This window comes from Magallana gigas, chromosome 2 (assembly GCF_963853765.1).
Source record: "Magallana gigas chromosome 2, xbMagGiga1.1, whole genome shotgun sequence".
Lineage (NCBI taxonomy): Eukaryota > Metazoa > Mollusca > Bivalvia > Ostreida > Ostreidae > Magallana > Magallana gigas.
In genome coordinates, this window is record NC_088854.1 from 58,650,312 (window position 1) to 58,671,003 (window position 20,692).

The 20,692-nt window shown below is 33.0% G+C and overlaps 1 protein-coding gene across 9 annotated transcripts; it reads left to right on the plus strand.

Moving 5' to 3' along the window:
- Window positions 1-1,547: 1,547 nt before the first annotated feature.
- Window positions 1,548-20,522, plus strand: LOC105345014 (uncharacterized). Of its 9 annotated transcripts, none has more exons than XM_034445927.2 (15): window positions 1,549-2,058; window positions 4,330-4,680; window positions 5,259-5,609; window positions 6,101-6,496; window positions 6,593-6,726; window positions 6,861-7,089; window positions 9,397-9,408; window positions 10,849-10,884; window positions 11,291-11,356; window positions 13,027-13,146; window positions 13,564-13,581; window positions 14,086-14,110; window positions 14,381-14,432; window positions 17,912-18,083; window positions 19,186-20,522. In XM_034445927.2, the coding sequence occupies exons 1-14, from the start codon at window positions 1,989-1,991 to the stop codon at window positions 18,077-18,079; spliced, it is 2,028 nt and encodes a 675-aa protein (XP_034301818.2). In that variant the 5' UTR covers window positions 1,549-1,988; the 3' UTR covers window positions 18,080-18,083; window positions 19,186-20,522. The 9 variants fall into 9 exon arrangements, with proteins under 9 accessions (XP_065933585.1, XP_034301818.2, XP_065933582.1 ...); XM_066077510.1 differs by having other exon boundaries at window positions 19,200-20,521; XM_066077513.1 differs by lacking the exons at window positions 17,912-18,083; window positions 19,186-20,522 and adding an exon at window positions 16,163-16,481 and having other exon boundaries at window positions 1,548-2,058.
- The last annotated feature ends 170 nt before the right edge of the window (window positions 20,523-20,692 follow it).

Genomic DNA, 20,692 nt, shown 5'->3' on the forward strand with positions numbered 1-20,692 from the left:
AGGACACTCAAGACTTAAATACATGATCTTGACCATATAGGAAACGTAAATCTGAATATTAATAACAAAGTGCCGTTCATTTGTCAGTTTTGAAATCAAATATAATGATTGTACATGTCTTTGTCTATGGTAGATTCTTTGATGGTTTTTATCCGAGGATAATATATAAGGATCACCATAATGACAAACTATTGGAGTTATTGTTTCCAACAAATAAACACTGAATCACCATGACCCAGGAATCACTAGCGTCTAAATAAAGTCTGTGTGTTGTCAGCTGGATTTAGTTTAAAATTAAACACCATAAAAGGATTTAATAAAACTAAAACACTCTTAAAAACGTTAAATGTGTTTGTGTTAATATTCTGAAATACTTGCGTTATTTCCCTTCAACCGACTGTTTTTGATTTTTTTTTGCCCTTTCCCTAGATACAACTGTAGTACCTGTATGATATTATTGTATTCTTCTTACACTAGTTTGTTTATTTCTCAAAATACATATAACCGATAGATCTTGGTCGAGTAAAAATGATTCACTCATATTTAAAAGCGTATTAAAATAATTATAATAATACATTTAACAATTTAAATTGTTAAAGATAGTTTTAAATTCATTTTAAAACTTAAATGAAGCACTAGTATGTTTATCATCCCAACAGAGCATGCGCAGATGTTTAGGGTTGATTAAAAAAAATTCAATTCACTTAGTAAACTTCAGAAAAAAAAACCCCAAAACAACAACAAAAACAACAACAACAAAAACACCCCGGGGAAAATGTCTTGATCTGCGCATGGATAGTATGGGGATCGTATGAAAAGCTGAAAAAAAGAATGATTAAGGATTGGAAGGGGGGGGGGGTAGCCGAATAGTCTGATAACCGTATTGATAATTAAAATCTGCAGAATTACCCCCATTGACTAATAGAATTGCTGACTACCTGGATAGTTGTGGCCCATTACGGACTCGTTGAATCCGGTTTGAGTTGATGACGCAGGTGAAAATGTCCTATTACATCACAACATTTTATTGACAAAATAACCCAGTCATAACAGACAATAATTGGGCTTTCTTATGGTTTACAATAAGTAAGCTATATATAATATTTTATATGTACAAGATTTTTTTTCAATATCATAGCATCATGAATACAACAATGTCTCCCCTCTTTTCGTAACAGAAATGTTTTTTCTTTAAATTTACATTACTTAAATAATTCTTCATTTTTTTTCACTTTACGTTACTACGTGGGTTGTGTGTTAAATTTAGCGAGCAAAGTTTATTTAACAAAATTGCCCATTCGTGCGCTGTCTTCGCTGATGCGACAACAAAGGGGTCAGGGTGATATAAATTACACACTCGCCCTCTTTACGAGTGGGCCCAGGTTTAACAACATCATTCACATAATGAGAATTATCTATCAATCCATTAAAATCTCCAACTTTTATTGATGTGTCAATGTTGGGGTTACATATTACAGCGAGTCATTTCCGCGTTTGAGAAGTCTCAAGCTGGGCTCCTTGAGGGGAACGGTTTTAACATCAAAATGTCTTGTTTTATTAAACACTTTTAGACAAATCAAGATCAAATGTATGTATTTATAATTTTTAAGAATTTAACAAATTGAGACTGATAAAGAAAATGATATTGCGGTCAGCATCAATACCAATTTAGCCCGGGGACAGAGTGTGGGGGACTAGGAAGAGACCCCCAGAAAGGACACAGGTCACTTGAAGCGTATCCCATTCTGTCTCTCCCACTTCATGTACGTGCAACAGAAATCAACGTAGAAATACTCATTTGCAGTGAACTCAAAAAGAAACCTCTAGTGAAATGATTCTTCCTTTCTTTTGATAGACTTTGTGAAGGAGGCGTGGAGTTTGACCCTGGTCAATGAGTCTGTCAGTGACCCCAATAATCGTATACTTACACTGACTCAAATCCGCCTGGATATAGCGGCTCATCAGACATCACGGACTTCGTGAGTACTATGGAGCAAAATACGTTCACCGCCTTAATTCTATTTTCTGTGATTTTTGGGGGATCTATAGCTCAGACAGGTAAGAAATAATTGTGGAATTGTAAGAAGGGCATCAGATGTTGTTATTTATTAATATTTACTATATACTTTGATATTCTCCGGCGGTTCCCTCTCATATACTTATGTTGATTGTACTTTAGTTAAAGACTCCATTAGCAGATAAACCATCTCGCCAAAACATAAACAGTTATCTGCACAAAACATCGACATTAATGGAATGTAAAGGACACTCTGGGGTATTTAGCATATTTAACCCCATATTTTGATGTACATCCCGAACTTAAACTGACACAAACTGATTTACAACTGTATCCGACATTTAATGAATTGTGTCTGTAGGCTATTAGCGATCATTAATTTTAACGAAAAGAGACACCCGAATCTAAGTGTAGAAGAAAGCCCTTTCAACACAACTGGGCACATTAACCTGGCATTAGCGACAGGGACAAGCGGAGGCAAGGCGAGGGTGAGGGTCGGGAATTACGGTCATCACAGGGTGTGGTTTTCTGTATTCTTTATCATAAATTAATTTTTTGGCTGAAAAAAAATAATGATTGATTTTTTATCATTATAGTTTTCTATTATATGCTGTAAAAAATGTCAACGATACGTCAAAATAGATATAGACTCAGAAGTTTTTATCTTAGAATGCTTCAACGGGCAATTTTTCAGTACAAGTGTCCATAAAAGGAAAAAAAAAACAACTTGGAACTATTAACAAGTATATTGAAAAAGTTAAGTTAAACGATAAAAAAAATTCTCTTCATATTTTCAACCATAACGGCCTGTCGTTATCATATCTGTATAACTGTAATAAAAAGAGAGCTGAGTCCCCAGCGGAGGATGTGTATGGACGTGATACACGAATCCTGTTCTCTACCAGCCGATGTCACAGGCTTTATACAAAGTCATGTAGCCCTTAAAATGTATTTTATCATATAGCATTCTTAAAGAAGGTTTGATTAACTTGCAGATTTAATGACTATGTTTTCAACCCGTAAACTGAAATAAAAATTAAATAATAACAATGACCCCCCACCCCCCCCCCACCCCAAATATGAAAATTGCCATGTCATGGATGATATTACATGTACGAAACACTGATAATCTTAGACAAAAATGTCATTATTACCAATGAAGTAAACTTTAAAATCAATTGGTAAAACGTTCAACTAATACAACGTAACAGCCACATTGTAGAGTAATTCCCTATCCCTTTGCATTGAAAGAAACTCAGCTTATTTTACTTAAAATTTTTATAATATACCATGATTAAAAATTAAAAATTGTGTAATCTCTTGCTTTCCGCTAATTGAAACCATTTATTAAACCCTTAACTTGATTTTAGATTGATCACCCCCCCCCCCCCCCCCCCACACACACACACCTTTTCTCTGTGTCACAGTATTACATGAAGCAAGTACATAATAATTATAGACGACACATTATGTGTTAAGAAAGACATCACAGTAAAATAATAACAACCACTAAGGACAACCAACTAAAGGCTCCAGGATCGTGAAAGTCAGAATTGCAATCCCCTTCCAAATGCTCATAGATTGCCACTTGTAACGTGTAGTAGCAACAAGATAGGGACACAATTCTAAAACATATTTCTAGTATACTGTATACAAATTCTGAATTAACCAATCTGACACCTATTTTGAGAGAAATTGCTTCTGATAAGAACAAAAAAAAATAATTATAACGATACCTTTATCAATTCCATTTTCATATGAAAACTTATATCCGTTCACTTTTTATATTTATCTATTAAGCACTGACTCAGTTTTTTGTTTTCATTTTCTCATTAAGAGATCAATTTTAAGTGACCAAAAAGTTAGATGGAATTTTACCCGCAATTTTTCTTGTTCCAACATATTTTTTCAACCGTTTTCCGCGTCATATTTTTTTGTTCATGTCTATACATTCACAGAAAAAAATGTCACATTTTCAGGTCTTTGTTGTAAGAAACATGTAACTTGTGTGTACATTTCAACTTAAGTTTTTGTATATCTATTTTAAACAAAGCCGGAATAGAATTCATTGATTTGTTCAAAATACATGTATAATTAATACATGTATAATTATAACAACACGATTATCTACTCAAAAAATGTTTTTGAAGACCTGTAAATTCATATTCAAACTAATACTCCTCTCATTTATAACTCTCAGTGTATGTAAATTGCGCATGCCCTCAACAAGAATCTCTACTAACCTTCATTAAAATGAAAAGCAACTCATGTTTGAAGATTGCGTAGTTTACTTATATATGTTTTATGTTTAGTTCCAGTGACCACCTACGTCACGACACCCAAAGTGATTGAGGCTAAGCTTGGAGAGGAGGCTCGTTTTTACCTGACCTACACCACCCCCGACAACTCCTCAGAATTCACCGTCTCTCGGCTAGGCGCCAATGGCACCGAAGAAATCCTCAGGGTGGTTGACCTCACCGTCACCACCAACGCAAATTGGACGATGGCGGCAAACGTCCAAACCGGCGCCGTGGACGGGGACACACGGCGAGTTAACGTCACCATCTTCCAGACGGACTTCGTGGCCCACGAGGGGGACTACGTCGCCATGGTGACTGGGTCAGATGGGGCGGCCCAAGACCTGTTTACGATCAGAACTCTCGGTAAGGGGTCGTTATTACTCTGTGATTACAAAGCAAACATTTTGGACTCTCGGTGTACGTTCAAAGACATCTAACCTCGATAAAGTACGGTCTTTGTTTTAATTGACAAACAAAATTTATTGTACCTCTTGTATCAAGTTTATCTTTAGGACCATTTAAAGTATTTCAATAAAGACACAGTTTTCAAATATTTCAAGTAAGTAACTCAGTTTCAAAAAGAAGAATCTATTTACATTGATAAAAGTACGAGACCAGATATCAAAATTGAGAAAAGAATGTACAATACTTCGGTTACATCTATTTATATTCGTTGAGCATCAATTTCAGTGGATTGTGTTGTCGAGTTTAAATAATGTCCTTTGAAGTGTTCATTGTCCATGAAGTGACGTATCTTGAATCTGTGTTTTTCATTAAGTCCATGAAAACTGATGCCCACAAATATTAATAAGATACAAAAAGAAGACAACGACAAATAAATTCGTTCCCAGAACACTGTCATTGAAAAAAAACAACAACAGTATCTTGAGTGTTATTAAGATAAGACAAGCGATGAAATGGATCTATCTTTATTGTTACAGCTTCCCCCGACCAGCTCAGCCTATCAGTCACAAGCAGAGACGTGAGTGAAGGAACCCCCATCCAATTCACCTGTAGTGGAAATACCGGCAGACCGGAACCCGTCGTCCACCTTCTGCAGCGAGAGACTTATAACGGAACCAATCAGAATGCGACATTTCACCGTGTCCTGTCCGACACCAGCCCCAGTGGGTCGTTCCTGGAGAACGGAACCTTCAGTCTCTCCCACACCTTTACCTGGACCCCTACCTGGCAGGATAACTTGGTGGAATTCCGGTGCGACATTTCCTACAACATTGGTTTGGGTACTGCACTGTCGTCTGCCCAGAGCAATCAAATCACTCTCAATGTCAGTAAGTTGTTGATACAAATCACCTACAGGGACTGACCATCATTAACTCCGACTATAATATTGATCTTGTTTTTTTTTCATTGGCTACAATGTGTACCCGATAGTTCTAATACATATGTAAATTTCCTGTTATACAAAATAAGCTAGTCATTAAGAATCCTGTGAATTTTTTTTTCTGTTTTAATGTACTTGAGTTTTGGTCTCGTACACTTAAGACCCCAGTCTCAGTGACAGATGACCATGGTCTTACAGACTGAAGATCCTAATCTCAAAGACCCACGATCATGTTGTCGTAGACTGATGATCCAGGTCACGATGCATGACTAGTAGACGTTGTTGAACAACGATCATGTAAACGGCAGTATCAGTTTTATTAAGTATTAATTAAAAAAAAATAGTACTATATCTGAACATTGTATTATTTACTGAAGAACTGTCTTATTTTTGAACAAACAGCGAATGTGACTTTGAGTTTTCTCTTCAATATTTTAGCATCCACAAAGATAATTCAAATTGAAACCAAACCACAAATTGTTAGATACAAAGAGGAAGATCTGGTTGTCGTCTGCACTCTCAACAAGCCTGAAACACTGCAAAATCTGTTCTTCCTACAGCTAAAGAGGAGATCCCCATCTGGCACCTTAAACAATGTGGTGTCTGTTACTGGTAATACGATACAATGGCAGGACCAAACCTTACAGAACAGAGCCAACGTGACAGGGACGGTCGCCTCCCCGGCCACTGCGCACCTAAGTATGGTCATCCGTAAAGACAGCGTCCAGTGCCCTCTCGACTTCACGGAGTATGAGTGCAGTTTATCAGGATTTGGAACTGGTGCCACCGGCGCGGTTTCTGAAATCACAGACCCGGTCAAGGTTTCTTACACGGGTAGGCATCGCTGGTTTTTTGCTTCATTGAAGTTACCATTCTTCTTTTTTATCATTCATAAGTGATAACAAGCAATGTTTCATTTCGTTGATTCAGTACAACCCATGTTGATTGAAACTCCAAAGGTCAGGGAAGCGGGATCAGGAGTGGACACCAGTCAGAGAGAATTCAGAAATGGAACAGTCATAGAACTCACGTGTACTGGTCAGGTTGGAAGTGACCATAATGCTGTAGGTCATTACTCAAATACGATTTTAAAATACCTAGTGTTTTGGCCATGAATTTGATGAAATGATAACAAATCTAAAATCTTAGAATCTAAAATAAAAAATCTAAGAAGATTTAACATTTGATTTGTTTGTAGACTATCCGGTGGTGTGCTAAGGCAGCTGGTGCCCCGACTTTCACCGGGCTGTCGAACGCAGCTGTCCACTCTATGACCACTTCCGGTCCAAACTGCCAGAACATCCGGTCCAGTACCGTGACCTACAATATCACCAGTAGCGACATCCGGACCGAGTTCTTGTGCGAGTCGGGGTACTCAAGTCAGTGCAATTCAGGAACAGCAAAACAGTTTTTGACCATCTCACTAGGTACGTCAAGACTCAATAGCTCATGATATATCCAAATGTGTAGTGCAAAGAGTGTGTATTAGTATATTTGTTCACTTTGAAGGTCCATGTCAGTTTGCTTTGTTCCAATATGTTAATTTTTTGTTTTTCAGTTAAGTCAAAATCTTGTTCTATTTGAATCTTAATGCTACATAAATCATGAATCTTAATGCTAATATACTATACTGACATTTGAAATTCACAGGCTAGGCAAGACAAGGTTTAAAACAATTAAACTTTTTATGGCATCTTTGGCAAAACTTAAAGGCAACCTACATTGCTCTAGTCATTGAACTAAAAATAGCTGGGATATTTCCAATATGCTATGATTGGTGATCATCCCTTTCTGACGTCCAGTAGATTGTTCGGCTGTGACTTAAGATTAGATAAAGGGAATGGGGTTTTCCTCGCTTGATTTCATAACTGTGTCGTTTTTCGGTAAATCAACAAATAGTAAAATTCAGGTTAACAAATTGTTAAATTTGCCTTAAGGAGGCTGGGGGGTCGAAATATAATGTAATATAAAACCATCAGATTTATTTGAAAATTTTATATGCGATTTCTGAAGCTATCATCTACTGTTTGATAAAGAAAAATTTCATATATTTAAATATAAAATTTTATCATTTTCTACTATTTTTATATGGAGCTCTTCTTTTAAAGGAGATCGATATTGTCTAAAATGGCAGCCAGTCCCCTTGAAGTACAATATTCACCTCGCCCTTATGGTTCGGGGAATATTGTACTTTTCGGGTAGCTAAATCATTGTAGTGACCTTAAAAAGGAGCAATATTTGTAAAAGGTTCTACGTATAAAAGTATCAGGGAAGTCTCCTACTTGATCCTGATTTATCGTTAGCTACAGTGCTCTCATAAACAGTCTAGACGAGACTCCCAAAACGGAGTTAACTCCCAAAACGGAGTCTTTGGCTCCATCATGCATTGCGGTAAAATGGCGTTTCTAATGTAAACAACGTATGAGTTATGCCCCTTAGTTCTAAATAAAACTCTAAAATTGGCCAAAAACACGACAAAAATTAATTTTAAACTTTCCAAAACATTTCTGAACGTTTATTTTTCATATTTATGTCAAATGTTCATAACTGTTTACTTGTATTACGTAAGATTAATTTTTAAAATGAAAAATTCACCCATATCTTCGATCGCGCATAACTATAACGTTTTGGAAATAAATTAAATGCTTGGATATGATTATTTATCATTGTTTGTTGAAATATAGTCTCATTTTAATCATTTTCATGCTAAATTATTCAATTATCTTGAATAATTATGTATTTAACATGGTTTCCTAACATCGCAAATGCCGCGAGCGATTATAATTGTTTTGATGATAATTATCAGTTTAATTTAAAGAGTTATTGTGTCTAGAGTGACAATTTGTTTAATTTTCTAGGCTTTTAAACAATCAATCCTATTTTTTAAATATAAATAAGACGTTTTTAATCATCGATAGAGCAGCCAGTATTTCTTTGTAATCGAAGCTTTTTTCGTTTACGCACTTATCAATTTGTATGTTTGGTGATTTTAAATTGTAACACAATACGAAAAAAGTAAAATTTAATGCAATTTACCTTTTATTAACGATAAAATTCCATGAAAAACACAAAAATATCACTTTTTAAGCATCGTCCAAACGTCCAACTTCGTAGATGAATAACTTTCTTAGGTGCAAATAAACCCCTATTTCGTGCAAATACGATCGATAGTAAATTATATCCTGGGTCTTTTAAAACATGTTAGAAGTCTGCCAACACATGCAGCTCTTTGCAAGACGATTTCTTGTTGACCCCATGTTTTCATCGAAAAATCGCCATATTTTGTACCAGTGCGCATGCGTAGACTCCCAAAACGGAGTCCAATATGCCTGCAGAAATTCACTTCCGTTGACTCCGTTTTGGGAGTCCGTCTAGACTGATAAAGGACTGTTGAATTTATAGTCTGCTTCTATAGTCGGAAATATGGATTGTATTTGACTTACTGGAGGTGGTTTTGATTTTTTTCTGATGTTTATTAGGCAGTGTTGTTTGACCCTGTGTTTATTAACTTGGGATTCTCTGTGTATTGTGTTGGTTGATCAAATTTGTCGTATTTTCTAACTGCACCGATCTTGATCCCCACTCAGAAGCAGCGATTAGTAAAGGCTTCCTTTGGTCACCCACAAGTCATTTTGTATCATTTTTTTGTGTTATTGATTAAAAACAGTTTTATATAAATGACCACATCTGGATCGTGATATAGTTCATTTGTTATGGATTTAAATGTTTTTTAGACCTAACTAAAGGTAAGATTTGTTATTAGATAGATCTAGTTTACAATGATAGAGTTACACTACCCGTTAACTGCATGGCCCCCGTTAGCGACTAATAGGGACTTGAATTCGTCCACCATAACAATAGATGATTTAGAGAATCAAATAGTACCTAACGTTAAAAAGAACTTGAAAAGTCTCAAAACAGCTGTCATAGAAATGTTTTATGAATTACCTCAACCATGTGAAGCACTAATAATACATTAACAATTAAATTACCTGGTTTATGTAATTTAAGACACCCCGATTTAATACATAACCGAAAACTACTGTAAGATACCTTAACCCTTCTTTGACTTAGTACATGCTTCTGAGACATTGCTTCCCGACTGAATATTGAACTAGTTAAACAACCTTTGAACAATACTGTAAAACAGCTATCCTACCAATATCAAGTTGTGAAATAAATCATAATTCTAACCCTTACCTTACCTTTTATCAGTTAGGTAAAACACCAGCAACCTTACTAGCACCAAGTTCTGAAATACACAAACATCCTTACTTATTTCTAGTTCTGTAATAAACCAAACACTTTACCAAAATTGAGTACGGAAATAACCCAACACTCTTTTCATCATTTAGAATCCTACACTAAACTTCATAATTATTATTGTTTCAGTAATACAGCATTACACCTACATGTACAATCTAATCATTGCTCAAACGCTTGTGCCTTTTGACAGTGCTTGGAAAATCACATTAAATGCATTTACTTAAAACAAAATATTTATATCTATAAGAAATTGGAGTCACTTCCATTTGCTTCAAGTACTAGCTGAGCAGAGAAAAATGCTTCTTCTAAAGTGTAATTCAAAGTAAATGTTGAATTTAATAGAGAACCCCATTCTTAATAAGAATAGATAATAATATTACATTTATTTCGATACTATGAAACAATGAGATAGTTGTCATGTACACATACGCAATGCTTTTGAGGTTGTTTTTCTTGCTAGAAAAGCTAAAAAAGTTGCGATTGCACCAGTACTTTGAGCTGTCTCAAACAAAACAATCCATGTCCAGTACTACTACGGTTCCATCTATTCAGAAGTTCTAAACTCCTAACATTCCCAATACACAAAAATTACCAGGACAGGGAGAAACCATTTCTTTTACCCATAACTTTAACGAATTTTGAAAATTTCGTCATCGGGAAAAAATGTAAAATGACATTATATACCCGATTTCATTTTATACCGAATTTCATATAGCGAATGAATGAGCTAATGAAATGAGCTATGAACTAATGATAGAGTAGCCTTGGCTTTGGATTCCCTTAATATCATTGTAATATTGACAATGTTACCTGATTTAAACATATTTTACTCATATATTTTCACTCTTTTTGTATTACCTTAAGTGTCAAGTATTTTTTTTTGTAACTAATGAGGTGATACTAAAGACTTTTTCTTACAGATCTTCCATCTTCGACAACTTCGACGACACCTGAAGGTATGCAAATCTGTTAATTAAAAAGATCGTTGACCAATATTGATCAACTTAAGCAGGCAGTGGAGCTTTGTTTATTTTAAGTATTGTCTCCTAAAATAAAGACTTAACGTAATCGGAAAAAATAACGACTTTGAGCTTTAATCGAACTGTTGACCATCACCTCAAGTTCTTTTCTAAGAGTAATGACGGGAGGTCTCGTAATTAAAACTTGTTTGAAGATGCGGAAAAATGCTATCTTGTTCAGATAACATTTTTTAATTAAGGTTTTATGATGAGGTCAACAACAGTGAAAATGATTAAAATAATTAAGTCTACAGGTATACGTTTTTACACTACATTAATTGTATAAGCTGCTATCACTACGACAATTTTTTTCACATGCCTTTTTGTTTGTTGTCTGCAATAGTCACCACGCCATCAACTACCACTTCTACGACCACTCGCAAGGTGGTTACTCAAGGTCAAAACACCGGTAAATCCTGCACCTTACACGTGCCTCATATTGCGCTTTGTATACCGATGTGTATCATATAATAAACAGAAAATATATATACACTGAATTATTTAATCATTTAATCAACGATTCGCTTGTGTAGGGTATTTATTCCTGCAAGTATGCTTACTTTACCAATGAGAGATTATGTATATTTCCTTTTGATAAACAATTTGGTTAAAAGCCGTGTTTGTCTTTTAAATATACTCTTTACAAAATTTGAAGCAACACTATAATCCAATGATAAGAGACTCGTGAATTTATACCTATCTTATGTTTAGCAGGTACGCAATAAAACTGACACTTGTGCAAAATAAAAACAAGCAGATATATATGTATGCTATGTAAACTGATACATAAAGACAATACTCTATAAGAGACGGTTTATAAATATGTTCCACATTCAACCCCCCTCTTTAACATCATTTAGATCATTGTCTTGCAACACACTGGCTTTATATCAGAACTCTTGCTAAAGTGCCATGCATTTTTTGACATGCTAGTAGAACCACATCTAATTATGCAAATATATAAACGTAATTTTCCTGCCCAAAATAGAATTAAAATGCAAATGTGAACAGCAAACAAAATGTACCATTTTGAACTACAATCGCTCTCCTTATATTGTAATGTGAGCCTTTCACTTTTAGGTATTTTTTAATCGTATTTTTAATCGTAAATTTCACAAAGTACCCACAATAAGCCATGTCTGTGGTACAGTTGTGTGTAACTTAATAATTTGATTCATATAAAAGTTATTCTTTATTTTTATTGAAGGTGAGCAAGGTAGGGAGATGTAAAGTAAAACATTGGGAAAAAGTATTTTATATGATTGTACATGTATAATATTATTTCAATAGTTTTCAGAAATTTCAGAAAGTATTATGGCAACTGGTGTGTTTAAACCTCTTAACATTAAAAATTATCGCCAATATTTATCATAGTCATTATATTCACAATGTTTTAGCAAAATGTTTTATTCATTCAAATATATTGCTTTGTTTATAATTAGGGGATGGTTTTCTTCACAGAACTAAATTGTTGGAAATGTTTTATAAATTATTTAATATCATTTTAACTGAAGTTTTCGTAACCCGTTTTGCATTTATGACATAATGTAATTCTATTTTTCCACACAATAGTATCTCCTATAAATTAAATTTCTTTTTGTTAAGATGTATTGCAGTGTAATTCTTTTATACAAAAATGCATTATACATATCTTTCATCCTTTATTAAATTTATAAATTAATTGTATTGTTATCGGATACTAATAGTTATTAAAAATGTACTTTGCTCTTTGTAACAAAGTGCTTATTAACTCAAATAAGGCCTTTGAATTGGTTTCAATTTTTTGGTTTACAAATTGATGAAATGTATTTATATAATCCCCATTTCTTATCATATCCACGATACATAATATTAGTTAACTGTTTAAAAGATATTGATCTTTTCTTAAATTTAATTTTTAAAATTCTTAAAACTTTAAAAAAATCAAATATTAAATTAAATGTAACGATTTCTGTCTGACTATATCATTTTGATATAAATGTGAGAACAATTACTGGCAATATTAAGAAGAGTATCAACTTCATGCCTAATTACATGATTGTTACATATCAAGGTGAGTTTACCTGTTGTACGTTACAGCTGAATCAAACACTGGATTGATTGTGGGCGCGGTGGTGGGCGGGGTCGTAGTCCTGATCGTGATCATTCTGGTGCTTGTTTACTTCCTGATTCTGAGAAGGAAGTCGGCGGGAGAATCTTGTGAGTTTTTACAACATTTCTTAACCATCTTACTATTAAAATTATTTTTATTAGCACAATAGGCATGCAATATGTGTTGATCAGTTTTTTATGAAGTCTTAAATAGACACAATATTTGTAAAATATTTGTAAATTGTGGTAATTATGTGGGTTTTTTTTTAATTTGAAAACAACATAAACAGTGAAATATGTTGTCAAATGCAAAAGATAAGATGATAATTATTATTTTTTTCAAAACAATCATAACGTGACCAAATTTGATATTGGTTATATCTGAAATATAATGATTGTAAGCATTAACGTTCTTGAGCTTGAATTCTGTCATCTTGTCCTTAACCAGTATAGTACTGTTCAGCAATACTCATAATGCTATGATAAACATTTCTATTCTTATGTTAACATCATTGTTTTACCCAGCTACAGATCTTTCAAATGGTAAATATTCTGTATATACAAATAAAGAAAGTTAATAAGATATCTCGCATTTCACTAACCATCTCACAATTATAATACCTCTGTTAGATCCAATAATTGTTATGTTCATGACAAGAGTTACCCTATCGCTGCCTTAAACTCCGTTATAACCATATATCTTTTCAACCATTTTTTCTTTTTACATTTCACGCATGCTCTTGTGTGATATCACTGTCAAAATAAGACAGCATGCTTTTAACTCGATCTGTTGAAAATTGTATTTCCAAAATTTAAGATCATCTTTCTAATGATGATCAACCGTATGAGTTTTCAACTATTTTACCATCATAACGATCATATCACTTATGACCATCCTGTCCAAAAATCTTTGCTTATGTTGTTGCATTCCGTATGTTACTCCTTTAATCATACTTTTTTATCTCAATATTTTACTTAACGTGTTAAAAGATATTTTATTTTTGCATAATTTGATATGAACTTCATTTTTCTTATTTTTTTCCCCAGACAATACGACAAAAGCCTCTTCAAAGTAAGTGATTGGTTCTTCTTGAAATTAGAAATAAAATATTTAAGGAATGATCTGTCTATTTAAATAATAAGTTCTTTCCTCTTGTTTTCCAGGTATATTTGATAAATTTCTTTTTTAAAAATACGCATACACTGTTCACTAATTGGTTTTATGAATTGAGCATTTTAGTCCGTAGTTGTTAGATTGCCATTAAATTTGAATAGCTGTTTAATGGGGATGTTATCAGGTTTTTATGCACGATAATTGGATAAATATAAACGTTGTTTGTAGATCTAGCTCAGGAGGACCCACCAATAATCAAATACCTGAAATAAAGATACAGGTGAGTTTATGATAACCACTTAACCTTAGGATGCACGGCATGCAACGACAAATATTTATGTTGGCATTTATATTCACCGTACTTATAATATATATTTATGCATTGTTTTCTATGTTTTCATATTAACGTATCTTTTAAAGTCACTTAAGATGTTTTTAAAAAACGATCGAGGTCAAGAAAGTAAAAACAACTTAAGATGAAGTAAAGATCAAAGTTATAGAATCACTTTTTCAAATTACATCTATGTCGAAGGAATTTTACTCCCTTGTACATATAAAAACTATATTGAGAAGTTAATGAATCAACAGACAATGTTAACACAGATAATTTTGAAAATAATGTGACAATTTTTTTTTACTTTTTTGTTGATATTACGTGACAAAGGTTAAACATCCAAGAAAAAAAATATTAAATGATGAATTATAAATAATCAAAGCTTAAACATGTTTGAATATGAAATAAAATGAGCTTTTTACAACATATGTAATACATGTAGCCTTATGTATTATCATTTTTTATTGCATATTTTGATTAATATATATATCTCACGAATATCTTTTTACAATTGTTCTATCATATGACTTTGTATTTAAGTTTTTATATAATCAGTAATAGGGTACACCGGCTTTATAAATGATTTAAAACCAAGAAATGAGAATTGAGTGTGTTGACTATGCATAATTCTTTGTGATTATCTCTGTTCTTTCATTTGGTGTTTTATCGTCGACATACCCTAGTTTTCTACCTATTTTTAAATGTCATAATAATTCAATAACTTATTTTGATGTACCAGGGTCAAATGACATTCACTCTTGTTAGTTCGGTGTAATAATGCTATACATGTATAAACTTAGACTTGCAAAGTTTCAAAATGATTTGACATAGAAAGTCAGCGAAAAAGTAATTCTCGGGAAAATTTTATAAGAATCAATGTATACTTACATTAAACGATATTTTATTCAAGGATATATTAATCATAAATTTGTACATGGCTATTCTTGTGATTATTTCCAGTTTGTGTATTGCATACTTTTTATTGAATGTTTTGAAATCCAATAAATATTTGTTTGAATTGTATTCAGAATTGTGTATACGTACTATGTGCATTAAACATATTTACTCCTACGTTTACCAACCTCAATGTATTCATTTATTGAGTCGTTTTTATGCTTTATTTTATCTACGAATCTGATTTCACATTTGAACATAGATGATCTGAATTCCTTGCGAATAATACAAAACATATATATAACAATTTTGTATTTGACTTCATTAAATATCATGTACAAATGTCAAAGCTTATTTCAACCAAAAACTAATTTAAGTATTTTAAAATTAAACGAAGTTTTATTGCCTCACGAGTACTTTATTTTCACCAGACTGTATTATACTTCAAAAAAGTTGTTTTGTCATTTTAAAAAAGTACAATGATGTTTGCTTTGAATATTTTGTTCAATAAAATTTATTATTTTGATATGTCTAAGGCAGGTGCTACTTTAAAAATTTAAAACCACACATGAAATGCCAACTCTATTGGTTACACTGTATTGGTGTATTTGATATGGATACTTAAGGTGCTACAATAAAAAATTAAAAACCAGACTTGAAATGCAGAAAGAAAACCGCTGTATTGTTTACACAATCAAATGCTGTGCGAACTTAGTATTTTGGTGATGGTAGCACCTGCCATACAATCCTCTTTTTGACATTTTTTGTTTTGGTCTTCGCAGAAAGCTGAAGAAGGACCAACGAAAGAGTTGAATTATGTAGACCTGGATTTGTCTCAGCCAAGTAAACCCGAAAGAAAATCCCGTGTGGTGGAAATTTGCAACACCGAATACGCAAGCGTGAATTTCGATCGCTGATAGTCCCAGAACCCTCTGTGTAGAAAAAAATCTCAGTAGAATTATTTTGTTTCAAAATCCTATCCTTATCTTTTTTCCGATATATTCTCTATTTTATTGTAAAAAAAAAAAAAAAGACCTCGCTGGTTGATATCTTTGGGAAAAATTATATAAAAGTCGTTCTTGAATGATACGGTCGTTTATATCTATATTATGTCTCAGAAAATGTTCCTGAATCTATTCCTGAAAATATTCCTGAATTAAGGTAGCACTACCAAAGCCACAAGCCTGTCCAAGACATAATCCTTGAATCTTTTTGTATAATAACAACACTGATTCTTACCAAAAAAAAACGCAAAAGGAGTAAACAATACACGCAAATACAGCTGTGTGAGTTTAATCACCCTTATGGCTTTCAAATAGTCTTGTAAATATATGCACGGACATAGAATGAGTAGCTAAACAACACTTACCCATAAGAAGTTCTTTCTCGTGTCATGATCTATCGACCGGACACGGAAAACAAATGGACTGTCTCTTGTGTGATCAACATTCATAATTATGTGTAATTGTTCAAAATGCAGAGATTATATGAATTTATTGTGCAAATATGTCCATGTAATGTCTGATCATCTAGTGATGGGGTTATTAAGAAATAAAAAAGGGTATAATTTTCAGCTGTTTTCTTGGATCTGTAGCCTCACTGGATGCTCAAATTTAAATTCAGTTTTTATATTATTTTTTTTTGATGATTTGGCTTTAACACGAATATGTGATATGACTAAAAACGCACACAGAAAAATAAAACAAATGATTTTTTATGATTATAAGAGAGTAAATCATTTGTGTTAAGCTTGTAAAATAGTCAACATTTTTTATGTTATTTTGATTCATTAAGATTAACTTACCACAACGTAATTTTTGTTTTACTACATTCTAAAGGAGATTATGTGGGCCACAATGCCCTTCAGTTTTGTATTAGTGTTATTCATTCACAACGGCATTATTTGATTTTATTCTGTTCTACCTTAACTTGTTATGTATTGTTCATTTTGTGAAATTAATTTGTTATTAAACAACTTTTTTGTTTTTTCATCAAAAATTGTTTTCATGTGTTATCAATAAATCAAACAGAAATTAAAAGACAATGTATTGATGTTAATGGAGGGAGATTAAATTATAGTTTGATTAGTACAAAGTTTTGTTAAATAATGAAAAATATAATCGGATTCTGTCTATAAGAAAATGTTTCGCCCTGTGTTTTTGCTTTGTGGGCCCTTGTTGAAAAAAGGAAAAAAAATATATGTTCCTGATTAAAAACTGGTACGTTTCATTTACCAGATCTGTGTAGGAATTAAGAATGGAGGTAAATCTTTTACACCTCTAATAGTGCAAACTGAAGACGCAGTGAAAATTTCCATATTTACAAAAATTAGAATTTTATGACTGTTATTCCCACTTATCAGTTTACTATTGATAAAGTAGATTAAGTGTAAAGATGTCGGTTTCTGCGATAAAGTATTGTTAGATATAAAGAAAAACGCAATTCTTGTAATTTTAAAGTCCGTAAATAGGAACAGAACTTTTAATTCACTAAAAGTGATTTTTTAAATATTTGATGTTTTTCTGATCTAGCCGCGTAAGAAGACTAATCAGGAGGTCAAAGACACAGAGGGATATGATAACGAGGCTCTAGACGAGGAGCAGGCGGCTGGAACACAGAACGGAGCGAGAGAGTCGATGGGACTTAGCAATGGACACAGCAACGGGGTAGCAGACGAACACGTCAACGTCAGGATGTAAACCAGTAAGCCTTCCATCTCTCTCTCTTTCTTTCTCTCTCTCTCTCACTTTGTTTTTTTAGCTCAGGTAGCAAGGGACAGTTTCGGATAAAGTAATTATTTTGTAAAATTGTGAGAGTTGCTGTACTCAAATCTCATAAAAACCAGTATGCAGAGAATTTTACAGGTTTTGACAAGTAATTTTCTTCAGAAATTAGTGATTGGCCTTATAAAGAGTGAATTAAAGGTATTTCTGCTGAATGGGAACAGAGGAAATTCTAGTTACAGAGTTCCGAAATCATGCATCCCTTGGATACAATGAATTGTATAAAAAAAACCTGTTCCGTGCCACCTTATCTGAGTCGACGGCTGAAATGATTTTTCTTATCAAGATCTGTCCACTGTCGACTGTGTCGTCGTCGTTGTCGTTTTCCATTTTCATCTTCTTCACCAGAACCACTAGGCCAATATCAATGGGCCACAATTGTGGTCGAATTCTTACTTGCAATATGTTGAGAAAATCTTTAAAAATCTTCTCAAAAATCATTTGGCCAGAAAAGCTGAAACTTGTGTTGAAATATCCTCATGTAGTGTAGATTCAAGCTTGTTCAAATCATGATCTCCGGGGTATGGTGTGACCACAATGGGGGCGGGGAGGGGGTCAAACTTTTACATAGGGAGGTATAGAGAAAAACCCTTTAACATCTTCCTTAAAAGCATTCAACCAAAAAGCTGGAACTTGTGTGAAAGCACAGGTGGTGCAGATTAAAGATTGATCAAACCATAATTCCCTGAAGAAAAAAAAGGGGGGGGGGTACAAAGGGGGTCAGATTTTAAATAAGAAAAGAGAAAAATCTTCTCACAAATACTAAAACAACAAAAAGAGCTTGGTATTTACCATAAAAATATGTGGATAAAAATCTGAAGATTTTTTAAAGTTTGTGTGCAAGATCTACTGTACTTAATTCTGAAGATATTTTGATTTTGATGGTGTAATGCTGATTTGATCAGAGTTATTACTATAAATGCACAAGTGAGCGCTGTGGCCCATGGGCTTCTTGTTCTACATTTATCTAGATCCTGTTCTTTTTATTATTTTAACAAATCTTACATTCTTGCTTTTGACAGAATTCCTTGTTAAGTTTCTTTGGAACTACGCAAGCGAACATGATTGCCGTCTTGTCACGGGCTAACACAGACTATTGACAATAAAGACTACAGGAAGTCCTTTCCCGTTCATTGCCAGGGTCTTTTCTTTTGTCCTATTTTGGCAATAGTTTTTTACCTTCTCGATTGAATGAATGTCTTTTCATTTAAAAGGAATTTTTCCTATATGTATTTCAATAACTATGCAACGTTGTTATTAAAATACCGGTATAATGCAGATATAAATTTTAGATAAATGTCTCATATGCAATTGAGTGAGACAAAAAACGACAGTTTTCAATTTCATTTAAAAACTTGCAATACCTCAGTTATAAGATAATCATAGAAAAATGAGCATATGCAATATTTGAAACATAGTAACTGTTGCAAATAAGACGATCAAAAAAAGATTATTGTCATTATATTTACATTGGTTTTATACAAAAGAAGTGCTATATTTTTGTGATACGGCTTTGTATTGATGATCATTCGTCGCTGTGTTTTTAAACATGGTCGTTGTTTAAATTTTGAGATTTGCCTCGAGATTCAGAAATGTACAGCATCTTACACGTCTTTGAAATGGAAGTCCAAATGGTTGCAAGCTTATGATAGATATGATGTAACAAATCAGATGTTGTGTGTTCTCTGTTGTCAAGTCAAAGAATTATTCAATTTCAATATTTATACCAATGTATGTATATGTATACTTGTTTAGTTTTTATTATTGTAATTTTTTCTACATTTGAACTATTAAAATATCTGACGTATCAAACTTGTGGATTGATCATTTCTTAAGAACATCTACATGTTTTCTATTGTCAAAGAATCATTCAATTAATAATTAATATCAGTGAATGTTATTTTAATTTGACTGTAATTTTTGTGTTTGAGGAACGTTGTAAGATATGTTAAGTAAGCCAATTACTGCACACCTCTGCAGTGCTTAAAATATGAATCACAAATGTATGTATTATAATTATTTGATGTTTTTCAAGTTTCACATCTTGTCATCCAATAATTTCATTTACTCACATATCTTATGACATACATGTATTTTATAATTAATATTTTTTTTCATCTATTACTCTTATATATTTTATAATTATTGCTGTAACGAAGTTTTTACTTTTTTTTATCTCAAATATATTTTGTCCGTTGTCCTATATCTCGATTTCACAGAAATCAGATTTTTAGTTTTACGAAGATGTTAATATAATGTGCCATTTCACTTCCGATTAATTTTTCTTACTAATTTACTAGTGTGTGCATGCTCATTATGTGTACGTAATTATTGACTTGATTAAGTGAATAAATGCCTGTCACGAAAGCAATATTTTTGTCGTGTTTTTTTAAACAAGCTATTTAAGCTATATACTTGCTGCAAATTAAGCAAACACGTTGAAAGGATTGAGAACACCCCCCCCCCCCCCCCCCCCAAGAAAATAAAATTACTATCCAATACGGTAAATATGAAATATATTCTGATGCA